Genomic DNA, 19214 nt, shown 5'->3' with positions numbered 1-19214 from the left:
TAGCTAATGTCAGCAACTCATTTATTTAAAAATTGAATTTGATTAAAATCCACTTTTAATAGTGTACAAGGACCCTGCTGTATGGATACTTGTCCATTAAAATTATTTTTAATGGAAATTTTGCCATCACTTAAACTTGGGCACTCTGCAGTGAAATTGAGCATTCTATAGATTCTATCAATTTTAATCGTAGAAACAGAGCTCAATGGTCAATCGAAGTAATGTTTCCATGTTTATCACCACCACATATACCAAAAATAGCGCGTTTTCAATGCTGTTCCAAATCAGGGTAAATGATATAAAAGTTTTTTTCCTTGTAACAAGGCAGTGATTTGCACCAAAGACACTACAAGGGAAGACCGGACACTTCGGCAATTTTTAGAAACGCTCGATTTCGCTCATGAGGAAGGGCGCCCAACAGCAGCTATGTATAAAACACATGAGAGAGGGGTTTGGGAGAAGGTACAAGGGTTGCGCATGTGGATAATTCCACACTTCTTTCCCAGAAACCTCTAACATTATTTATCTCTAATTTTTGGAGGAAAAAAATTGAAAAAAATCTGTTAAATGTAAAAATTGTCTATTCCTTCATCCCTCCAACATTTCTCTTATATGTTTTGTACACAACCCAAAATGGTGATATGTGACTGTCTACTTTCTCAACGTTGTTGGGCGCTTTCCCCGAGCATTTCATTACACGCTGTATTGAGTGTCTCATCTTCCTCTTATAGTGTCTTTTTTTGCTTCCTACTTTAGCCCTTATTTTGGGGTAAGCACATATCAAATCTGTCACTTGAATGCCAGTCACTTTGGACCTTTAAATGCTCTTTTACTTTGATATTGATTGCATCATTTGGTATTTCAATCTTTGCCTTTAATAGTTTGGTGATGATCTGAAGTTAGCAATCAAAACCAATGTGAATTTGCAGCAAAAATGCATTTATTTTCTTAACTAGAAACAGCACACAAAATTCTGATTGCCAACTTCAGTCTATAAAAATAGATGAATCAAGATTTTGGGTAGAGTAACAACTTTGACCTGGAAGTAAAATTGGAGCTTTTGCCATTATTCAATGTGATTGAAAATTGGATGCAAGGTTCAATACGCTTACAATTGAAATTGAGCAAAATATTACGTTTGCTGAGATTTTATGGGATTTCATGATGATCCCCTGACCAACATTGCAAATTTAAAATTAGCATGGTTTGATAAATGCTGTACATTTAAATAAATGGCAAAAAGAAGCTGCTGAAAACTGCTTATCTAATAAAAGAGAGCCAATGGAGTAAATTAGAAAGTCAAAAGGGGCCTAAGCTTTCGATCCTAGCAGAATCTTCATCGGAGGCAAAATGACAAACATATAAAGTGGAACAACCATAATATAGACCACAGACAAGCTACAGCAACACTAGAAACAAGGAGACAAAAGGGGCATTAGTGAGTAGAGAAGACCAATCAGGTTGGTGAAGGGGATGAAAGAAAAGGAGTAGGCATGCAGACACAAAGGGAAGTTAGTGTAAGTAAGGCCAGTAAAAGACCTCAAGCCAAGAGGGATCAGTCGGACTGCAGGTCCCAAGAAAGTGGCTTCTTTCATCCAAGTGATATTCATGACTTGAGATGTTTTGCATATTTAATGAGCTTGATGCGGACCAAAACGCCTCTTTTCATTCGGTCATTGCTACTCTAATTATGCATCGAATTTCATGAATTTGGTACCATTGTAAAGAAGAAGAATCATTCTTTCAGGTCATGTGTTTGGATTTATTCAAAGATTTTGTAATATAGGTTAAAATTTTGATCTAAAATATGCTACAAAATAAATATTTTCACCTGACAAAAGCTGCTATTTTCACACTTTATTTTTGTTTGAGCCCAAATGATTTTTATATCATGATAAAGCTGAATATGTATGCTTTGAAATGATATAGGTTTCAAAATAAGAATTGGTTTAATCGGGTCAAGATCACACTTTTCATTTGCCAAGTACATAAAGCAGCTTGAAAACAAGTATACTGCACTCTGATTGGTCAAAAAGACCACACAATGGCAAATTCCAACGGTTCCAGTGCCTGGGTTCGTGGGAAGGTCACACTTCCCATGTGGTAATCTCCTCAAATACCCCGCGCCTGTTGTTCTGTGAACCTTATCCAGCCAATCAGAACTCTGGATTTCATGCAAGTACAAAATTTCAGAAATCTCGTCTTGTACCTTGGTGGGAAAAGTGTGATCTTGACCCGATTAAAAGGTGCCGCATATCAAGAGTGGCATTGTGAGAAAGTACAGAAGTTCAGCTTTATGGTGATATAGATATCATTGAGGCTCAAAATAAAAAGTTTTGCACAATTTGCAAAAGAAAACAGAGGAAGAAAATTCAGTTTTGAGGCACAATTTCAGGCCAGAAATTTACTTATTTAACAAAATATTGTATACAAAATAAATGACCAATATGAAAGAGTAACTTTTACTCTATCTGATGGTGCAATAATATTTCATTTAACTTGAGGTTAAAACAGGTAAATTCTTAGAGAAAGAAAATCTCACGAATCACGAGATTTTTCAAGGAGGAGGATTCAGCCACGAGATGATTTGGATGAATCTGGCCTTTTTGCTCATTAGCATAGGGACCTGCGGTCTGACTGGGATTAAGATAATGAGGCAGGCAACATCAAACAGGATCTGGAACAAAACAGTGATAGAGGGTATGAGGAAGAGATGAATAAAAAGAGAATTAGTGAGAGGTGGGTCAAACAGGTTACAAAGAAAGGCATAATAAACTGGTGCATAAGAGTGGGGAAAAAAGGAAAAGAATGGGGAACAACTGATAATGCTCAATAGACATATAAGTATATATGATAAAGCATTAAACAAACTAAGAGAAGAAGGTAAGTGTAAAGATGTATCTATGCGTGACATGTTAATAAATATATCCAAAAAAGAAATGTATATGAAAAAATATAAATACACATATGGTGTAACTGATATTGTAATCCGCTATATAGGTGTGATGGGAAAAAAACAAGACTATACAGTAGAAAAAAAAAACGCTTTATATGTGAAAAAGAGGAAGCAAATTGCCTAAAAAGGTAAAAGCAAATATAGAAGAGGGGGTGTATTATGAAGAAACCATAGTATACATGTAAATAAGCAAATGTGGTAAATCTAAAAGAGGTGAGTGGAGAAAAAAAAATATATATATAATAATTATTATATCGCCTGAATAAGGAAGGAAAATTTGGAGCTGAGCTTGTATGAGATATGGGAGGAAAGTAGAGGAAGAAACTATAATGTAACTATTCAAAAGAGCTGAGGGGAAAAAATATACATGTATATATAAATTGAAAGTGGATAGGAAAGAATAATCAGTCGTTCAGTCATTTAAATATTCAACAAAACATCGTGTTCCTATTTTTCTGCTTCCATGTAATGAACACGATGAAAAATAATAATGGCCATTATCTTTTTAGAGGCTTAAATATGTGGCCAATTAGTTTGTCATACACGGCCAAAATTTCAGATGCAACAAGTTGCTATTGGCCTGTGCAGACCTGGCTGTAAAGTAGTATATCACTATAAACAGTGATGCAACTCTTACTCTTATTCCACTTGGGTTGTTTAACACCTATGTAGATTTGTCTAAGCATGCTGGTCTGCAAATATGAGTAATATTAAACAATTTTGTGTACACATAGGCATAATATTTGAAGATACTGGCTTTATTCAAGAACAGTATTTGTATTTGTACAATAGGATACAAATAATGAAAACATTGGCAAACTGACTATTTACATCAAGGTATGGGATCGATACAAAACAAATAATTCACCCTTCAAGAAAGGTGAATAATTCACTTAAAGCTCATTCATAACCAAAAAATACAATTATTGTAATACCAGCAATTAACACCAAGGAGTTATATGTAAATAAACTATTCTCAGATTATTTAATTTCAAAACATTTGTATGGATGTCTTTTGTAACGACAGATTGATATGAAATTTAATGAATAAAGCTCTGATGGGAGCTATGAGTCAGTGTGAATTAATGTTAAAGTACTTATTTCAGGTCATCTTCTGAAAAAAACTGATTCAATGATATGTTGATAATTAGATCTCACAATCATGAAACCCATCAAGCACATACTTGCCAAGGCTGGAAAATGTACTCTAGCAAGTCCAGATGATTGTGTATTGACATGGTAAATTCAATGAGAGTAATGACTGTTACATTTCTCAGGATCAGCAAGTATGTATTGATATTGCAAATAATACATATGCTCTTAGCAATGAGAAGATTCACAAGAAGGAAAAAAATACCACTAAGATGGAGAGCAGTTATGGGTCTTACTGCCTCATCTGAATTTTGAAACTGTACAATGCACATTATCAGGAAAATTATTGAATGTTGGCTTCAAAAGATCAAGTTTCCAAACCAGTCAGACCTCACGATGTCCTTAAAAAAACCCGAACCTTTTTACCAATGGGAGAAGTTTTTTAGGGAGCAAAATGGCCACAACTACCATCTAATACAACAGGCATGAAAGGACAGCTATCAGTTTGTGAAGATATTCATTCATCATTCATCTCCCGTTAAAGAGCATTACACTCAATCATCATTGTGGGTGATTTGAAGTTTGTTGTCAAAAGTTTGTAAAACCTTTATATCTCACAATTTAAAGATTTTGAATAAAGCTAAGAAATTGCTATATTTTGGAGTTTATGATATAAAGTAGCAAGTTTCCTTTGCCTTCAAGTGTTCTCTACAGGAATATACTGTTTTCAGGCAATGCTACTACTGCCATAATTCTAAAACACGTTTAACAACCAATCAACAATGCTTTATTCCAATATGATTGCAGGAGTACTATTTAAAAATTTCTGGTTGGTATTCTTTTGTTTATTCATTGGTATTCTGATAATTACACTCAAGACTTAACGCTGTGGAGCGTTGTGGATTGTGCGGATTAGTCTCCGGACTTTAAAACAGGGTCGTGGGTTCAAATCCCAGCCATGGCATGGCGTAATTTCCTTCAGCAAGAAATTTATTCACATTGTGCTGCACTCAACCCAGGTAAGGTGAATGGGTGCCTGGCAGGAATTTATTCCTTGAAATGCGTGAGCGCTGTAATCTTAGTAATTACGGCTGCCAAGCTATAGCTGGGGTAATAATATCCAAGTCTTTTGGAAGCGCATAGAGACATTATTCATTATTGTGATATGCGCTATACAAGAACTGTATATTATTATTATTAAGTAACACAAATTTCAATCCACACTTGTATAGAATGCTATGAAAATGCCACTAAAAATGTGTGGTTCAGGTATCAGAGTTAGGATTTCAACTTGCATTGGAGCAAATATGACATAAACATTGATCATAAACCCCAAAATACTTGGCACACCTTATTTTGTGATGGAAGTAGAAATTCTGGCCTATTCAATACTATAAGAAACAGAGCAGCAGAAGACTGTGGATACAATTATCAAAGAAAGACAATAAATCATTGGATGCCATTAGGGTTGATGATACTATTTTGATCACTACAAGACTAATTCATTGCTATTATTTTATTTTTCATTATCTCAAAAATGATTGAATCAATACATGATATGGAGGGCGAAAGGGGCTAAGGGTATTTCAATTTTAAAGTTGAAAGAAACGAGTAAAAATCAAATCTACACATTGCAATACATGTTGTAGACCGAGACGCCTTGCTTCAAGACAGAATTTTCGAAAGCAATTGAAAAAAAGATTAGAAGAAATATTTCACACAAGAATAATATTTGACATTACCTTTAAAAGGCATTTTAGCAGATAAATAAATATCATATTTCGCTCGCTACTTTCAATCCGAGACCAACGAGGTAAACATTTGTCATGTTGCCCTCCCCGGGCTTTGCCAAGAGGAATCCTGTACAAAAACAGAGGGCAATATTGGCCATATTTCCACTAGTGAGCTTGTGCAGTAGGAGCCGATTTTGATCGCTAAGTTCAGTATTTTAGAAATCTGGCTGGAACCAGTTTATGAACCAACGCATTGTAGATAATGCGCGGCGTGGTCAGTGCATCTTTAGTGCATACACAAAATCAAGCGCAAGATTTCTATGCGTTAAGTGTACATGTGTGCGCCATGGATGATGCGCGACTGCAAGGTAACAATTTACGTCACAATTGCTTAGCAAGGGTTACTTCGCTATTGTTCGTGAATAACCTGAAATCAGGAGTGATAAGCAAACAGGCATACATGTATAAATTGTTCTAAATAATAGCTTGAGTTACACATTGTACAGCCTTAGGTAATAATAATATTGACTGGCTCTTCTTCCAGAAAAGACTCGGGCCAATATGATTCTGTTACAGGCGACACATTTGATGTTCTCCTCAAGGCTAGTCAATATAATAATAATAATAATAATATACAGTTCTTGTATAGCGGATATCACAATTATGAATAATGTCTCTATGCGCTTCCAAAGGACTTGGATATTATTACTATATTATCAATATATGTGCAATAACCTTTTTTCAATCAATATAAGACCCCCCCCCACGCTTCTTAGAGTGCGATCCGGGAATGGGGAGAAGAGAGAAGACTGTGTACAACTGACATCAATCTCTATCGAGGCACTTTGGTAAACAAAATATGAAAATAATTTTTTTAGCCTTTAAAATTTTGTGCATATAAATAAAATGCAACAGCAAAAAGATGGTTGCCGTTTTATGATTCCATCACAGTTCTCTTGAAATAAAAAGTAGCAAATCATGATGATCTATATGGAGTGAGGATTAGGTACTTTGTTAGTAGTATTCATCATCCTCATTTTCTGAGTCTAACTCCTCGTCGGAAGTATGATAGTACCGGCGCATGCCATGGCGACCAAACCGATCAAATCTGTCGTAGTACTCAATTTCTTCATCCTCTTCATCCTCGTCTTCATCCTCCTCATCAGAGATGACAACAGGGACAGAATTAACAGTGGTGACGCCAGCATTGGGCCTGGTGCTATAGTTTGGATCCTCACCTAGAAGAACAATAATAGAAATGATAAGTTTGAAGATCAGGGTATTATGATCTGCAATTACGATCTGAACACACTGGAGATACAGCTAGACCTTGCTTCTACCACACTGGGAATACTACCAATCCATGTAGAAGAAACCAAAACCCATGAAAATAATCTTATTGAAAAGAGTGAAATAAAAGGAGCAAATTCAATACAAGTTTCATCAAAACTGGTTATAGACTAAGAGTTATGGAAGTTTGAACTTACTACGGGACCCTCAAATTTATTTCACATATTTATGATTATCTTCACCTTACCTTGACATATGTTGTGTGAATTATATTTTCAAATGACATATGTAATAAATGCTTAGGAGGCAAGATGCAATTTGAAAGATAATGAGGAAAATCTGAAAATTTGTGTATAAAACAATTGAAGAGTTGCCCACAAAATCAGCTATTTTGAAGCATGTTTGCCATGTTTGAACAAGATTTTTCAAACTTCCATAACATTTTTACAACCGATTTTGATAAGACTTCTTTTATATCAATCCTTTCATTTTACTCCTTCTCTGATCGATTCTCTTTGGATTTGGTTTCCTTTCACCCTTTGCCTGCCATCTAGATATAACCCCTCCTATACAACATTGATAGTAATGGATTTGGTTTCCTTTCACCCTTTGCCTGCCATCTAGATATAACCCCTCCTATACAACATTGATAGTAATGGATTTGGTTTCCTTTCACCCTTTGCCTGCCATCTAGATATAACCCCTCCTATGCAACATTGATATTAATGCGCAAACTTAAGAAGAGTGTTGTAAGGACTATGCTAATCATTACTTACGGTTGGTTATTTGAAAAGAAAAGCTTTGTGTGTACAATTTACAAAGTGATGCACACTATTGTGAATGTATGTATTTACAATACACTTAATGCACTCTTGTGTGTATTATGAATGAAATGTGAGTCAAAGTTTGCAGTCTGCTTTATGTTACTCTAGTCAACAAACGTATGATATTTCACTCATTCGTTCAAATCATATTACACATAAAGCAAGGAAAGTTTAAAGCAATTCATGTATCCAGCATTAAACAGTACTGTAATTATAACAAATTTTGGTTCATAATAGATATTGAGTTGCAAGCAAAAAAAGAGAATGTTCACTTAACTTGTCTAATGGGTATTACCTTTAACAGAACTTCAATTCTGTCAATACTAATCATAAAAATTGAGACATAAACTGCAACACTTTTCATGAATTCCTTCTGCATTGCTCTAGATAATTTCCAAATGAATTTCACATCCATGAAAAAAGACACTATCATTACATTCAGAGCCATTGTGTTACAGATAAAATAATTACTTTCAATCTTATGTTCAATCAGATGTTTATAAACACTGTCCATAATGACTTAAAGTTCATTCACCCTTCCTCTCTTCAACTATCTCCTTTCGTCTTTGTTTGGCTTCGTCTCCTAACTTCTCAATCATCTTGTCAATGTAGTTATCAAGGACAATGGAGCGACTGTGTGAGGTGGTCTTGACACGGCAATTCGGGCATTCATTCTTCCGCTTAAACCATGTGTGTATGCAGTATGCACAGAAAGAATGAGAACAGTTCAGAGTTGTCGCCTGAAAAAAGAAATGATAAAAAACATGTTGCATTTATATAAGTATACCTGTACTTTCTTTCTAATTATTATTCTTTTTTAATTAAAGGGACAATACAGTCAAGTTAGTTCCAAAATATGCCTTCTTCCCCCATTAACTTGTCACTTAATTTCCACTTTTAACATTGACAGAGATCTGTAATTGTAAATGAAGTGTATCCATAGATCGTACTATATAACCAAATGTACAACCGGCTATTTCGAATGAGAAAAATCTAATAAAATATTAAAACAGATACATCTAGCAACAGACATGAACAATATGATGTGATATTGTGCAATTTTCAGTCAAATAATGTTGGATTTTTGGAGTAGCATTTGATTATTATGTTAACCAAGGGTTTTTTTTTTTTTTTTTTACTTTTTCAACTCTTTACAAAGTAACTGTAAATAGTGATTATATTTTTTTCAATAATTTCAGGTATTGAGGTTGTTGTTGTTTTAGCTTATACGGCGCGTATCATTCAGTAGTGTATATTTGCACCATAATTTCAGGTATTAAACCTTATTCAAATGGGTTTTTCAGACCATTCTTTTACTTGGTCATATTTATAAACCAATTGATGATAAATTGACACACCTGAATGAAGAGTTCTGAACAAATACTGCATTGGAATTCATTCTCCATGACATTGGTAAAGTCATCAAGAGCAGCCCTTTTTGCATTTTCTATCTTCACTTTCTCTTCTTCCTCTCGTTCTAAGCGGCTAGCTTCCATCTAGAACCAAACAAACACAATGTGACTGTCATTAATGTGATGAATGAAAGAAAATTTGTTAAGCAACAGTTTTCCAGTCTGTATTGCCATTCAATCTCTGTATAGGCACATTTGTAAATCATCAAGAGAGTTCCAGAATTGCAGTAGACAGACCAAATTTGCACAGATTTTGGTGTCATGCAAATGTTTCATCAGTCAATAATTTGTTTGGCAGAGCCCATAGTGTTACTAGCACTTTAGTATCTATCACATCAGGGCACTACTGAAGCTGACCCACTACTTTTCACCTCCCATTTCTGTCCTCTACCGATCTCTGACATTTTGCAAACTTCACTCTTATCCAAACAACCATATTATCTCTCCATCTCATGCAGTTTTTCATATTTCTTTACCTAATGTTCCTTGCAATATTGTTTTACCAAGGCAAGCTGAATGAGAAACATGACCATACAATTTAAGTGATCCAGCAGTCGACAATTCTATCTAAGAGCTCACGACTTTTTCACATGCATGTAAACAACACTCACTTCCTAATCCCTTTGCAACAATACATTACTGCAATAAATAATGAAGTACTTCTTACCTCATCTTCCATATCTGTCTTTTCTTTTTCTTTTTGCTGAATGATGTCATCTAATCTTTGTTTCTCTTCCTCCAGCCCCTTGTCCTTCTCTAATGCTGTTTGCAGCTTTTCTTCAACCTGAAACAGAAAAGGGAGAAAAGTTGCTGTGAATGATAAACCAATGAGACAAGCTGATATCAAATTACGACCGTAACTGATTTACAATCTATTCTCATTTCTATAATGAGATATTTTCAAATGAATTAATAGATCAAGTACTCATATTTTCACATTGAATTAATTTGTGCCATTTAGTGACAAAGTTCATCAGTGAAACACCAATAACCCTATGTGGCATTCTACACTTAATCTCTCTAAATCAACACTAACATTTTCTACACAACTACAGAACATTTGTTAAAATTCACCATGAAAAGATGAAGTGACTACTAGTCTTCCCACTGTTTCATCCATGTCTTCACTGTACCACAATACTTATCACATTGTAAAAATCTTTTTGTTACTTATTTAAAAAAGAAACATTGCACATACTTTCTGTTTCTCATCAATCAGAGCTTGTTTCTCTGCTTCCAGCTGAGCCAACATCTGTGCCTCTTTCTCTCTGATAGCTTCTTCTAATTTTCTTTGCATTTCCTCTTGCTCTTCCTTCATGCTCCTGTCCTTCTCAGCCAACTGTTTGCTGAACTCCTGAAGACTATTGTCAACCTGAAGCACGGAGCATAATGATAAAGGATTATAGTATTGTGATGCTTCATTTGATATGGTCAGCTTCAGCCAAAAACATTGTAAGGTACCTTTCCTGATTAGTTCAAGCCACTTTTCGCAAAGTACTTCAGTAAGAAGCCCACTCAGTATCTTTTCTACTATAATTTTTTCATCTTGTCTTGTCTGAAAGCTTAATCAGTCAGATTGGAAGGGAAAGGGTGCTCAGCAGAATTGTTGCTGAACTGACCAAAGTTCAATTGGACTTTGGTAAGGCTCCTACATGTATGCTAGGATTGCTATACCAAATGACTTTCATATTATTGCGATGTGGGGGCATCGTGGTCTAGTGTTTAAGACTCTCGTCTTTCAATATGAAGGATGTGGGTTCGATTCCAAGCCATGGCGTATTTTCCTTCAGCAAGAAATTTACCCACATTGTGCTGCATTCAACCCAGGTGAGGTAAATGGGTACTGGCAGGAAGTAATTCCTAAAAAAGCTGTGCGCACTGGAATCGGTAGACTAGCTAAGCCGTGGTAATATAGGAGCGCCTTGAGCACCTAGCAAGGTGGATACGTGCGCTATACAAATCCTTTTTTTAATTTGTATTTATGTAAATGGGCATTCCAGTGACCCACTTGTTCATGTGGACTAGAGACAACCAATAAAAGAGGGAAAGAGGCAGGGGGGGGGGGAGAAAAGCCGTTTTCATTAAACTTGAAAAAAAATAATACAGAATGATGCCTCTCCCATGTAGCTAGTGTTTTTTAGGAACACTCTAGCGAATTTTCACGTATCCATCTCACTTTCAGATTTAATCAAATGAGGCATCTGTCAAAGTTAAATCAATGAAGTTGCCTATGTTAGAGCTTTTTCTGGAGACTGAACGAAAGTCTTGGCAAAGTGCCTACGTATATGAAACATATTTAAAAAAATTTTGTTACACAAATTAACTACCCCTTTAATTCTCTGAATGCGTCGTGTAGTACATGTACTGTAGTAAACTGGGCATTACGTTTAATGACTTAAAGATAGCAAGACGTGATTTGCCCTGTTTTATTTTTACCTTAAGGGCAACGTCCATCCCGACAAAATTTTCATTTTGGCAGACATAAATAGTAAATTGTTTGATCTGTGATATCGACATGATTTTCACATTTTATGCTGCTATGTCAGGAAGGAGTTTTGAAGATTTCTATGAAGTATTTTTAACCCACATACATGCTAAATTATTTCCCACCGGAAAAATTCAAAAAGTCTTCAAAACTATATTGGAAATCTGTACAAAATAATAAAAGTGACCGACATTACTTGCATATTATCAAGAAGCTTATTTGATGTTAAATTTTATAAATAAAAACATTTTAAAATTTTCCAACATTCATGACATTATGCCAATTTGATGGGTTTGTTCATGAATAAAATATAAACATTGTTCCGTGCTTGTTACTTGTTTTCTTGAATGGGCCCCAACAAATTGAAACCAGTTAAGAACTTTATTCTTTTGAATGATTTATTTTTCTGCAATACTATTGATGATATTATTCATGGATGTGAACTTTGTTGAATTTAATTATAATTAAAGATTTGTAATCATTTAACTGATTTGTAATTCCAATTTATTTTCTACTTCATAATTTGTTGTGATAACAGTACTTAGGCATTGGTTTTTCTCTAGAGATTTTTGTCCCTTGCTTTAGCATTTGGGTCATTCCATGCCAATTCACCCAATGAATGTGCAATTTTGCACCCGACCCTCTCAGAATTCGTTGTAATTTGGTACACATAAAATTCACCATGGCCCACACACAAAACAAAAAAAGTTAGTCCAATCGGTCCGTCAGTTCTCGTGCTACGGCCCGCCCTTTTCATATTGTTTTGACAAAATGGGCGTGACCTTCAACTTCCAATGGCCTTTGCCTGGTAACGTGTTGACCAATTTTCACGAAGCTGGTACCATTCAAAAGGAAATTCAGAGAGGAATCCAAAACATGCGTCAAATAATGTATTAGAGCGATTTATAAGGTCATGACCTTTGACCTTTACTTTGACCTTGAGTTTGACCCCGGACAAATAACTTTTTTACTTGATTTTCGTGTATGTTAATCATTAGTATGATATTAACAAAATATATTAAAACCAATGATGATATTTTATTTCTTCACATTTTAAAACTCTTCCAAAGATACCAATTATCTGATCTGAAATTGCACTATTGTCCCACATACTGATATTCATGTTAGTAAAGTGTTTACCAGTCCCATGGTATATGATTTCTTCCCATTTTAAGTTACAGTATGCAAACAGATGAAAAGAAATTAAGCTTATCAGTTGATAAATGAAACATTTATGCTCATGAATAGGTATCTATTTAGGCATTTTGATATTGGGCAATATATAATAACTCATTATTAGAAAACTGCTGGGAACTCCAATATACTGCTTTCTAGTCAGCTGTACTCCCCCAAAGTGGATACATCCTTCAGATCCTTGAAGCATCATACATTCTTGATGATGATGATGTTAGAGATGGATGATAGATTGGAGAGATAATATTGTTTCTAACTATCAAGCAGGTACATTTATCCATCTTTACACTGCACCCCTATGGAAAAACGCAGTGTCTGACTTTCTTTTCATTTTTTTTTTCAGAAGAGTAGTCAGTAAGCCACTTTTTTCACATGACACATCCAGTTTTCCTAATTGCTTTCTGAATAGCAACGTTTAAGTAATCGGCAAAATGCAGTATCTACATTTTTCACAAGATAAGATATTATTATTAAGCATTAACATTTTTATAAGTCGCTCCATACTATTTTATTTCTCAATTATTCCTTTATTATCAAATTGTAGAATGCCTATTTCAGGCCAAACATACAAATGTTGTCTTTATGTTTTGAGATATTTGTGTAAATTTAGATTTTAAGCAAATACTCAGTTTCCCATGGAAAAATGCAGTACCCACAGATTAAGAACATGTTAATTAAACTCATTTTTATCAGGGCGCCCTTTGTGTGTCTCAGGTATTATTTTCCCCTTTAAATACACAATGACAAATTATTTCATGGTTAATGAAGCAAGTGATAATAAAACTGAATGGAATTTTGGTCCATCTGTAGATACATGTACTGCATCTTTCCATGGAGAAACCGAGCATTCGCTTCGACTTTCCAAGAGTAGGCCTATCTACGGTACATTTCTTCAATATTAAAAAAAAATAAAAATAAAATATTTGTTTTGGGAGCCTTAAATAGGCATATACTCAACAATTTGATGATTAAAGAATACTAAGAAATAAAATAGTATTGAGCAGCTTTGGAAAACACAAAATGCTTCATATCTCAACTTATGCAAAATGTAGATACTGTCTTTTTTTCAATGGGGGAGGCAGTGAAAAAGGATACCTGCTGGGTAGCTAGATACAATATTATCTGTCCAATTGATCATCCATCTCTAACATTATCATTATAACGAATGTATCCAATGCTGATGCATCAAGGATCTCAAGGATGCTTTCACTTTGGGGAGTACAGCTGACTAGAAAGCAGGATATTGTAGTTCCCAGCAGATTTTGAGTTATTATATATTGCCTATATATATCAATATCAAAATGCCTAAACAGGTACCTACATGTATTCATAAGCATAAATGTTAATAAATGTTTCATTTATCAACTGATAAGCTTAATTTCTTTTCATCTGTTTGCATACTGTAACTTAAGATTGGAAGAAATCATATATCATAGGACTGGTAAACACTTTACTAATATGAATATCAGTATGTGGGACAATAGTGCAATTTCAGATCAGATAATTGGTATCTTTTGAAGAGTTTTAAAATATGAAGAAATAAAATATCATCATTGGTTTTAATACATTTTGTTAATATCATACTAATGGATAACATACACGAAAATCAAGTAAAAAAATTATTTATCCGGGGGTCAAACTCAAGGTCAAAGGTCATGACCTTATAAATTGCTCCAATACATTATTTGATGCATGTTTTGGATTCCTCTCTGAATTTCCTTTTGAATGGTACCAGTTTCGTGAAAATTGGTCGACACGTTACGACGCAATGGCCATTGAAAGTTGAAGGTCACGCCCATTTTTGTCAAAACAATGAGAAAAGGGCGGGCCGTAGCACAAGAACCGACGGACCGATTGGACTAATTTTTTTGTTTTGTGCGTGGGCCATGGTGAATTTTATGTGTACCAATTTACAACAACAAGTGGAATGCCTCTGGCCGTCTCACCTGCATCACGCGATTCAATATAGCAGCAGTGCTGATTTTGAAAACTACTATAACTCGCACAAGATGTTCAGTGATACTTGGTTACTCTTATTTCCACGTTTTATGAACTAGACCAATACACTTATAGAGATATGATGGCAATTCAACAAATACCCCCAACGTGGCCAAAGTTCTTTGACCTTACATGACCTTTGACCTTGATCATGTGACCTGAAACTCGCACAGGATGTTCAGTGATACTTGATTACTATTATGTCCAAGTTTTATGAACTAGACCAACACACTTTCAAATTTATGGCTGTAATTCAACAAATACCCCAATTTGGCCAAAGTTCATTGACCCTAAATGACCTTTGACCTTGATCATGTGACCTGAAACTTGCACAGGATGTTCAGTAATACTTGATTACTATTATGTCCAAGTTTCATGAATCAGATCCATAAACTTTCAAAGTTATGATGGTAATTCAACAGATACCCCCAATTCGGCCAAAGTTCATTGACCCTAAATGACCTTTGACCTTGGTCATGTGACGTGAAACTCATGCAGGATGTTCAGTGATACTTGATTAACCTTATGCATAAGTTTCATGAACTAGGTCCATATATTTTCTAAGTTATGATGACATTTCAAAAACTTAACCTTAGGTTAAGATTTTGATGTTGATTCCCCCAACATGGTCTAAGTTCATTGACCCTAAATGACCTTTGACCTTGGTCATGTGACATGAAACTCAGGCAGGATGTTCAGTAATACTTGATTAACCTTATGGCCAAGTTTCATGAACTAGGTCCATATACTTTCTAAGTTATGCTGTCATTTCAAAAACTTAACCTCGGGTTAAGATTTGGTGTTGACGCCGCCGCCGCCGCCGTCGGAAAAGCGGCGCCTATAGTCTCACTCTGCTATGCAGGTGAGACAAAAAAACTGAGAGGGTCGGGTGCAACCACTGAGTGAATCCAGATGGAATGACCCATTTGGCCCGTGACAGAATTCTTTGTGTAAAAACTGATTTTGGTGGAATGAATCTGGACCTTTCAATAATCATAATTACTCTGAATTAGTCACTAATGTGAATTTAAATCAATTTACCTTTTCTTTCTCATGTTTGAGTTCTTCTCTCTGTTGTTTGAGCTGTTCCATTAGAGCTGTCTCTTTCTCCTTGACCTGCTTTTCCAACACCTCCTCCATCTCACATTTCATCTTTGCCAATGCTTCTTCCTTCTCCTCTAAGAGTCTCTTTTGCATTTCTACTGCTTCTTCTTGAAGTCTTTTTTGCTCTACAAGCTCTTTGTCCTTTTGCCTCAGTTCCTCTTCCTTCTCCTCCACCCTGGTCTTGTATTCAACCTCAAGCTTGGCATTCTTCTCCTCCACTTCCTCCTGCTTCTTCACAGTCGATCGAAGTCTTTCAAGTACACTCTCTCCTTTGTTCTCTCCTTTCTTCTCTGCTAAGAGTTCTGTTATTGCTTTCAATTCTTCAGCTGTCATGTTGGCCCCTACCTCCTCCATGAGCTGCCTAAATCCAGAGTTCTTAAGATTACCATCAAGAGAAAGTCTAGTCCTCTTTACATCAGATGAGGTGGAAGGTTCATTGAATGCACTACTTCTAACATTCTGTTCATCTCTTTCTTTTCGTTTTCTATCACCCGATGATGAACAGCCAAGACTACCCGACTGAGAATCTGACTTTACACTATTTTCGCTGTCCATGGGTTGAGAAGATTTTGCCGCCAACTTGAGCTTGATTTTTTCGGCCCTCCTCTTCCAAGCTCTCAGGAGTTTGTCCACTTCCTCTGCGGAATGGTCTATGCAGCACACTGTGAAGATAAACTCATTCACTTGTCCTTTGTTTGCCTGACCCAACTCTAATTTATCTCCAATTCTCAGGTTTGCCGGCTCCATTGGTTTTACCCGATTGTCATTAATCTGAACACCATTCAGGCTCTGAAAACATGAAATAGATAATCAATTTTCAATAGCCCAATTGATATACATGTACAATTTTAAATTTTAGTACGGGATCAGAACAGGTTTCTTGTTGTATTCTCATAATTTTTTCCAGATTAAAAAAATCAAGTATAATTCACCCCTATATGAAATACTAGGATTTATTTCCTCCATCAACAGACAAGACAAAGGATAACTTTCTAAAAACACGATTGAAAATTCAGTTCAAAGTTCAGTAACAAAGAATATGACCCAAAATACAAACATTCAGTATAATAATGTGAATTTCAATGACATAACATACCTTGTTATCAATCACTGTCCATCCTCCACCTTCCACTTGTTTGAATGTACAGTGCTTTCTTGAGAGGAATAGATTGTTCTGTGACGCTAGCAACTGAATGCTCACATCCATCCCTCTTCCAACAGTTACCTTCATATCAAATTTAAAGAAGAAATTTGGACGAAAATGATTATTGCTTGCCTGGGAAGCAAATATAAGGATCAAAGTAGTCACAACTTGTTAAATATTTATTCCATATATAAGGGCACCATACGTTTATTCGGTGGCATTCAGGCCATCACAAAAAAAAAGAGTTTATATGGAGCCTTGTCTAATATTACCTCACTTTTGGTGTGTATTGTTTTACATCTTGTTGCTAATTGCTACACAACCATTTAATGAGTTAAAATTGCTCTTTGTTTTTATCTCGATGTTCAATAGATTTTGTCATTCCTTGACCAGTGGCTATGCCAAAAACAAAGATATGAAATTCAAACTCATTGTTCAGTATACCCCATTGTTGTGTGTCCGGATAGGTAATTTGTACGGACAAGACGGTAATTTCAGGAACTTTGAGATTAACATTTATTTAAGAATTGAAAGTAATATCAGACAAAATTACAAAGCACAAATATTCTAAATTATTTTAGTATTGAATGCACCAATGTTGCGGAAATCCAAAACAAAATATGATTTCATCTGCTAGACTGTCTGGACAACAGATCACCCATCCTTACCCCTGTTCCCCCCATAACTAAAACGGGACAATCGCACATAGAACTTTCTTTATTCATTGTAAATTCCATCGTGTCCTGGGGGTGGGGCATGTCAGCGCATCTAACCTTAACCTAATATTGAGCGTGAATTCATTTCAAATCCGATAAAATTCTAAGTTGATAAGGTTCCTTATATTCTTGAAAGTAAATGTGCCAAAAATCTCATAACAATTTGAGAGAAATATATGATCTTCTTTGAAAAACCCCACAGCCAGTCATTTTGATTGAACTAAACAATGGCGCACACCCATTCACTTTACACACAATTCAGGGATTTGTATGAGAAAGACTGCATTTTGAGGCTGTTACATGAAATGCCTGAAATTCAATATTTTTCCACCACTTTGACTTGGATTTTTCAATATCTGTCTAGATCTATAATATATTGCAGGTGTAAAGTTTGTGGTTGTTGCAGGTCTTCTTTTATTAAAATTGCGCAGATATGCGCATGCGCAGACAAGGAGCACTGTGTAGATTTGAGCACCTACCTGTACAACAAACTTACAACTAACATAATGTTTGTGGGTTGTTGTTTTTTATTTAAATTTAATGTTCTGCTAGCTTATGGGCCTAAAACAATTATGGCTAGCACTCGGCTAGCAGTATGCTACATATGCCATGGTATGTTTAATACTATAGTTAGCACTAGAATGACAGCTTCAGTCTCTGTTTCATCAGTTATTCTGCTACTCCAGATAGATAGATTTTAGCTGTCTACCTATTAAGGCTAAGCATATGGTAGGGGGTCTTAAAACTACGCACCAATTGTCGCACAAGCAATTTCAATGGCAAAATGCGCAGTTGCGCAATCTGTGTGTGAAACTGTGGCTGCAGTGTGACAGGCGATTCCTATTTAAGTTTTCTACAGATGAAGAACAAAGGCTGCAATAAATCATTAAATGTACAGAAAAACCTGAAACTGTTTTGAATTTTTGAGTTACATTCACTTCTACTTCATATTTTCCCATAATAATATGTACATACCCGGTATTTTAGAAATTGAGGCACAGCCTCAGGGGCGGATCCAGCTCCTGCCAATAGGGGGGCCAGAAATTTTTTTTCACCCATATTCTCCCCGATCAGCCGTTCAAAGATGATTTTTTTGTTTGTTTCTTTGAAGGGATTTTCCCAGTGGCGTAATGAGCCAAACATCTTTAGGGGGCTCGATATGGCGTATCGCATAAAATTGATAAGAAGTTGCGAGCGAGCAAAAATTTCGACATTTTTATTACAAAAATCATAGTTTGTGATAGATTTTGACATAACATTTGTAAA

At 35.4% G+C, this 19214-nt stretch overlaps 1 protein-coding gene across 5 annotated transcripts; it reads right to left on the bottom strand.

Moving 5' to 3' along the window:
* Window positions 1–3693: 3693 nt before the first annotated feature.
* LOC129264817 (E3 ubiquitin-protein ligase RNF8-like) lies at window positions 3694–18889 on the bottom strand. Of its 5 annotated transcripts, none has more exons than XR_010294113.1 (8): window positions 17185–18889; window positions 16026–16877; window positions 10506–10679; window positions 9975–10091; window positions 9254–9391; window positions 8367–8635; window positions 5770–7019; window positions 3694–5707 (listed from the first exon to the last, which is right to left on the bottom strand). XR_010294113.1 is itself a non-coding variant. In XM_054902764.2 (7 exons), the coding sequence occupies exons 1-7, from the start codon at window positions 17317–17319 to the stop codon at window positions 6796–6798; spliced, it is 1845 nt and encodes a 614-aa protein (XP_054758739.2). In that variant the 5' UTR covers window positions 17320–18889; the 3' UTR covers window positions 3694–6795. The 5 variants fall into 5 exon arrangements, 2 of the variants coding, with proteins under 2 accessions (XP_054758739.2, XP_063958214.1); XR_010294112.1 differs by having other exon boundaries at window positions 8431–8635; XR_008584891.2 differs by having other exon boundaries at window positions 3694–7019.
* Between the last annotated feature and the right edge of the window lie 325 nt (window positions 18890–19214).

The sequence above is a fragment of the Lytechinus pictus genome, chromosome 7 (genome assembly GCF_037042905.1).
Source record: "Lytechinus pictus isolate F3 Inbred chromosome 7, Lp3.0, whole genome shotgun sequence".
NCBI classification, from domain to species: Eukaryota; Metazoa; Echinodermata; class Echinoidea; order Temnopleuroida; family Toxopneustidae; genus Lytechinus; species Lytechinus pictus.
This window is presented reverse-complemented; position numbering and strand designations above follow the sequence as displayed.

Bases quoted from the DNA above. Each gene is read 5' to 3' on its own strand.
- LOC129264817 (XM_054902764.2), bottom strand. From the start codon at position 17,319: ATGAAGGTAACTGTTGGAAGAGGGATGGATGTGAGCATTCAGTTGCTA. The intron at 16,878-17,184 runs GTATGTTATGTC...TCATGTTTTCAG, and splicing joins GGACAGTGATTGATAACAAG to AGCCTGAATGGTGTTCAGAT. The intron at 9,392-9,974 runs GTAAGAAGTACT...GTTTGGTTCTAG, and splicing joins AGACAGATATGGAAGATGAG to ATGGAAGCTAGCCGCTTAGA.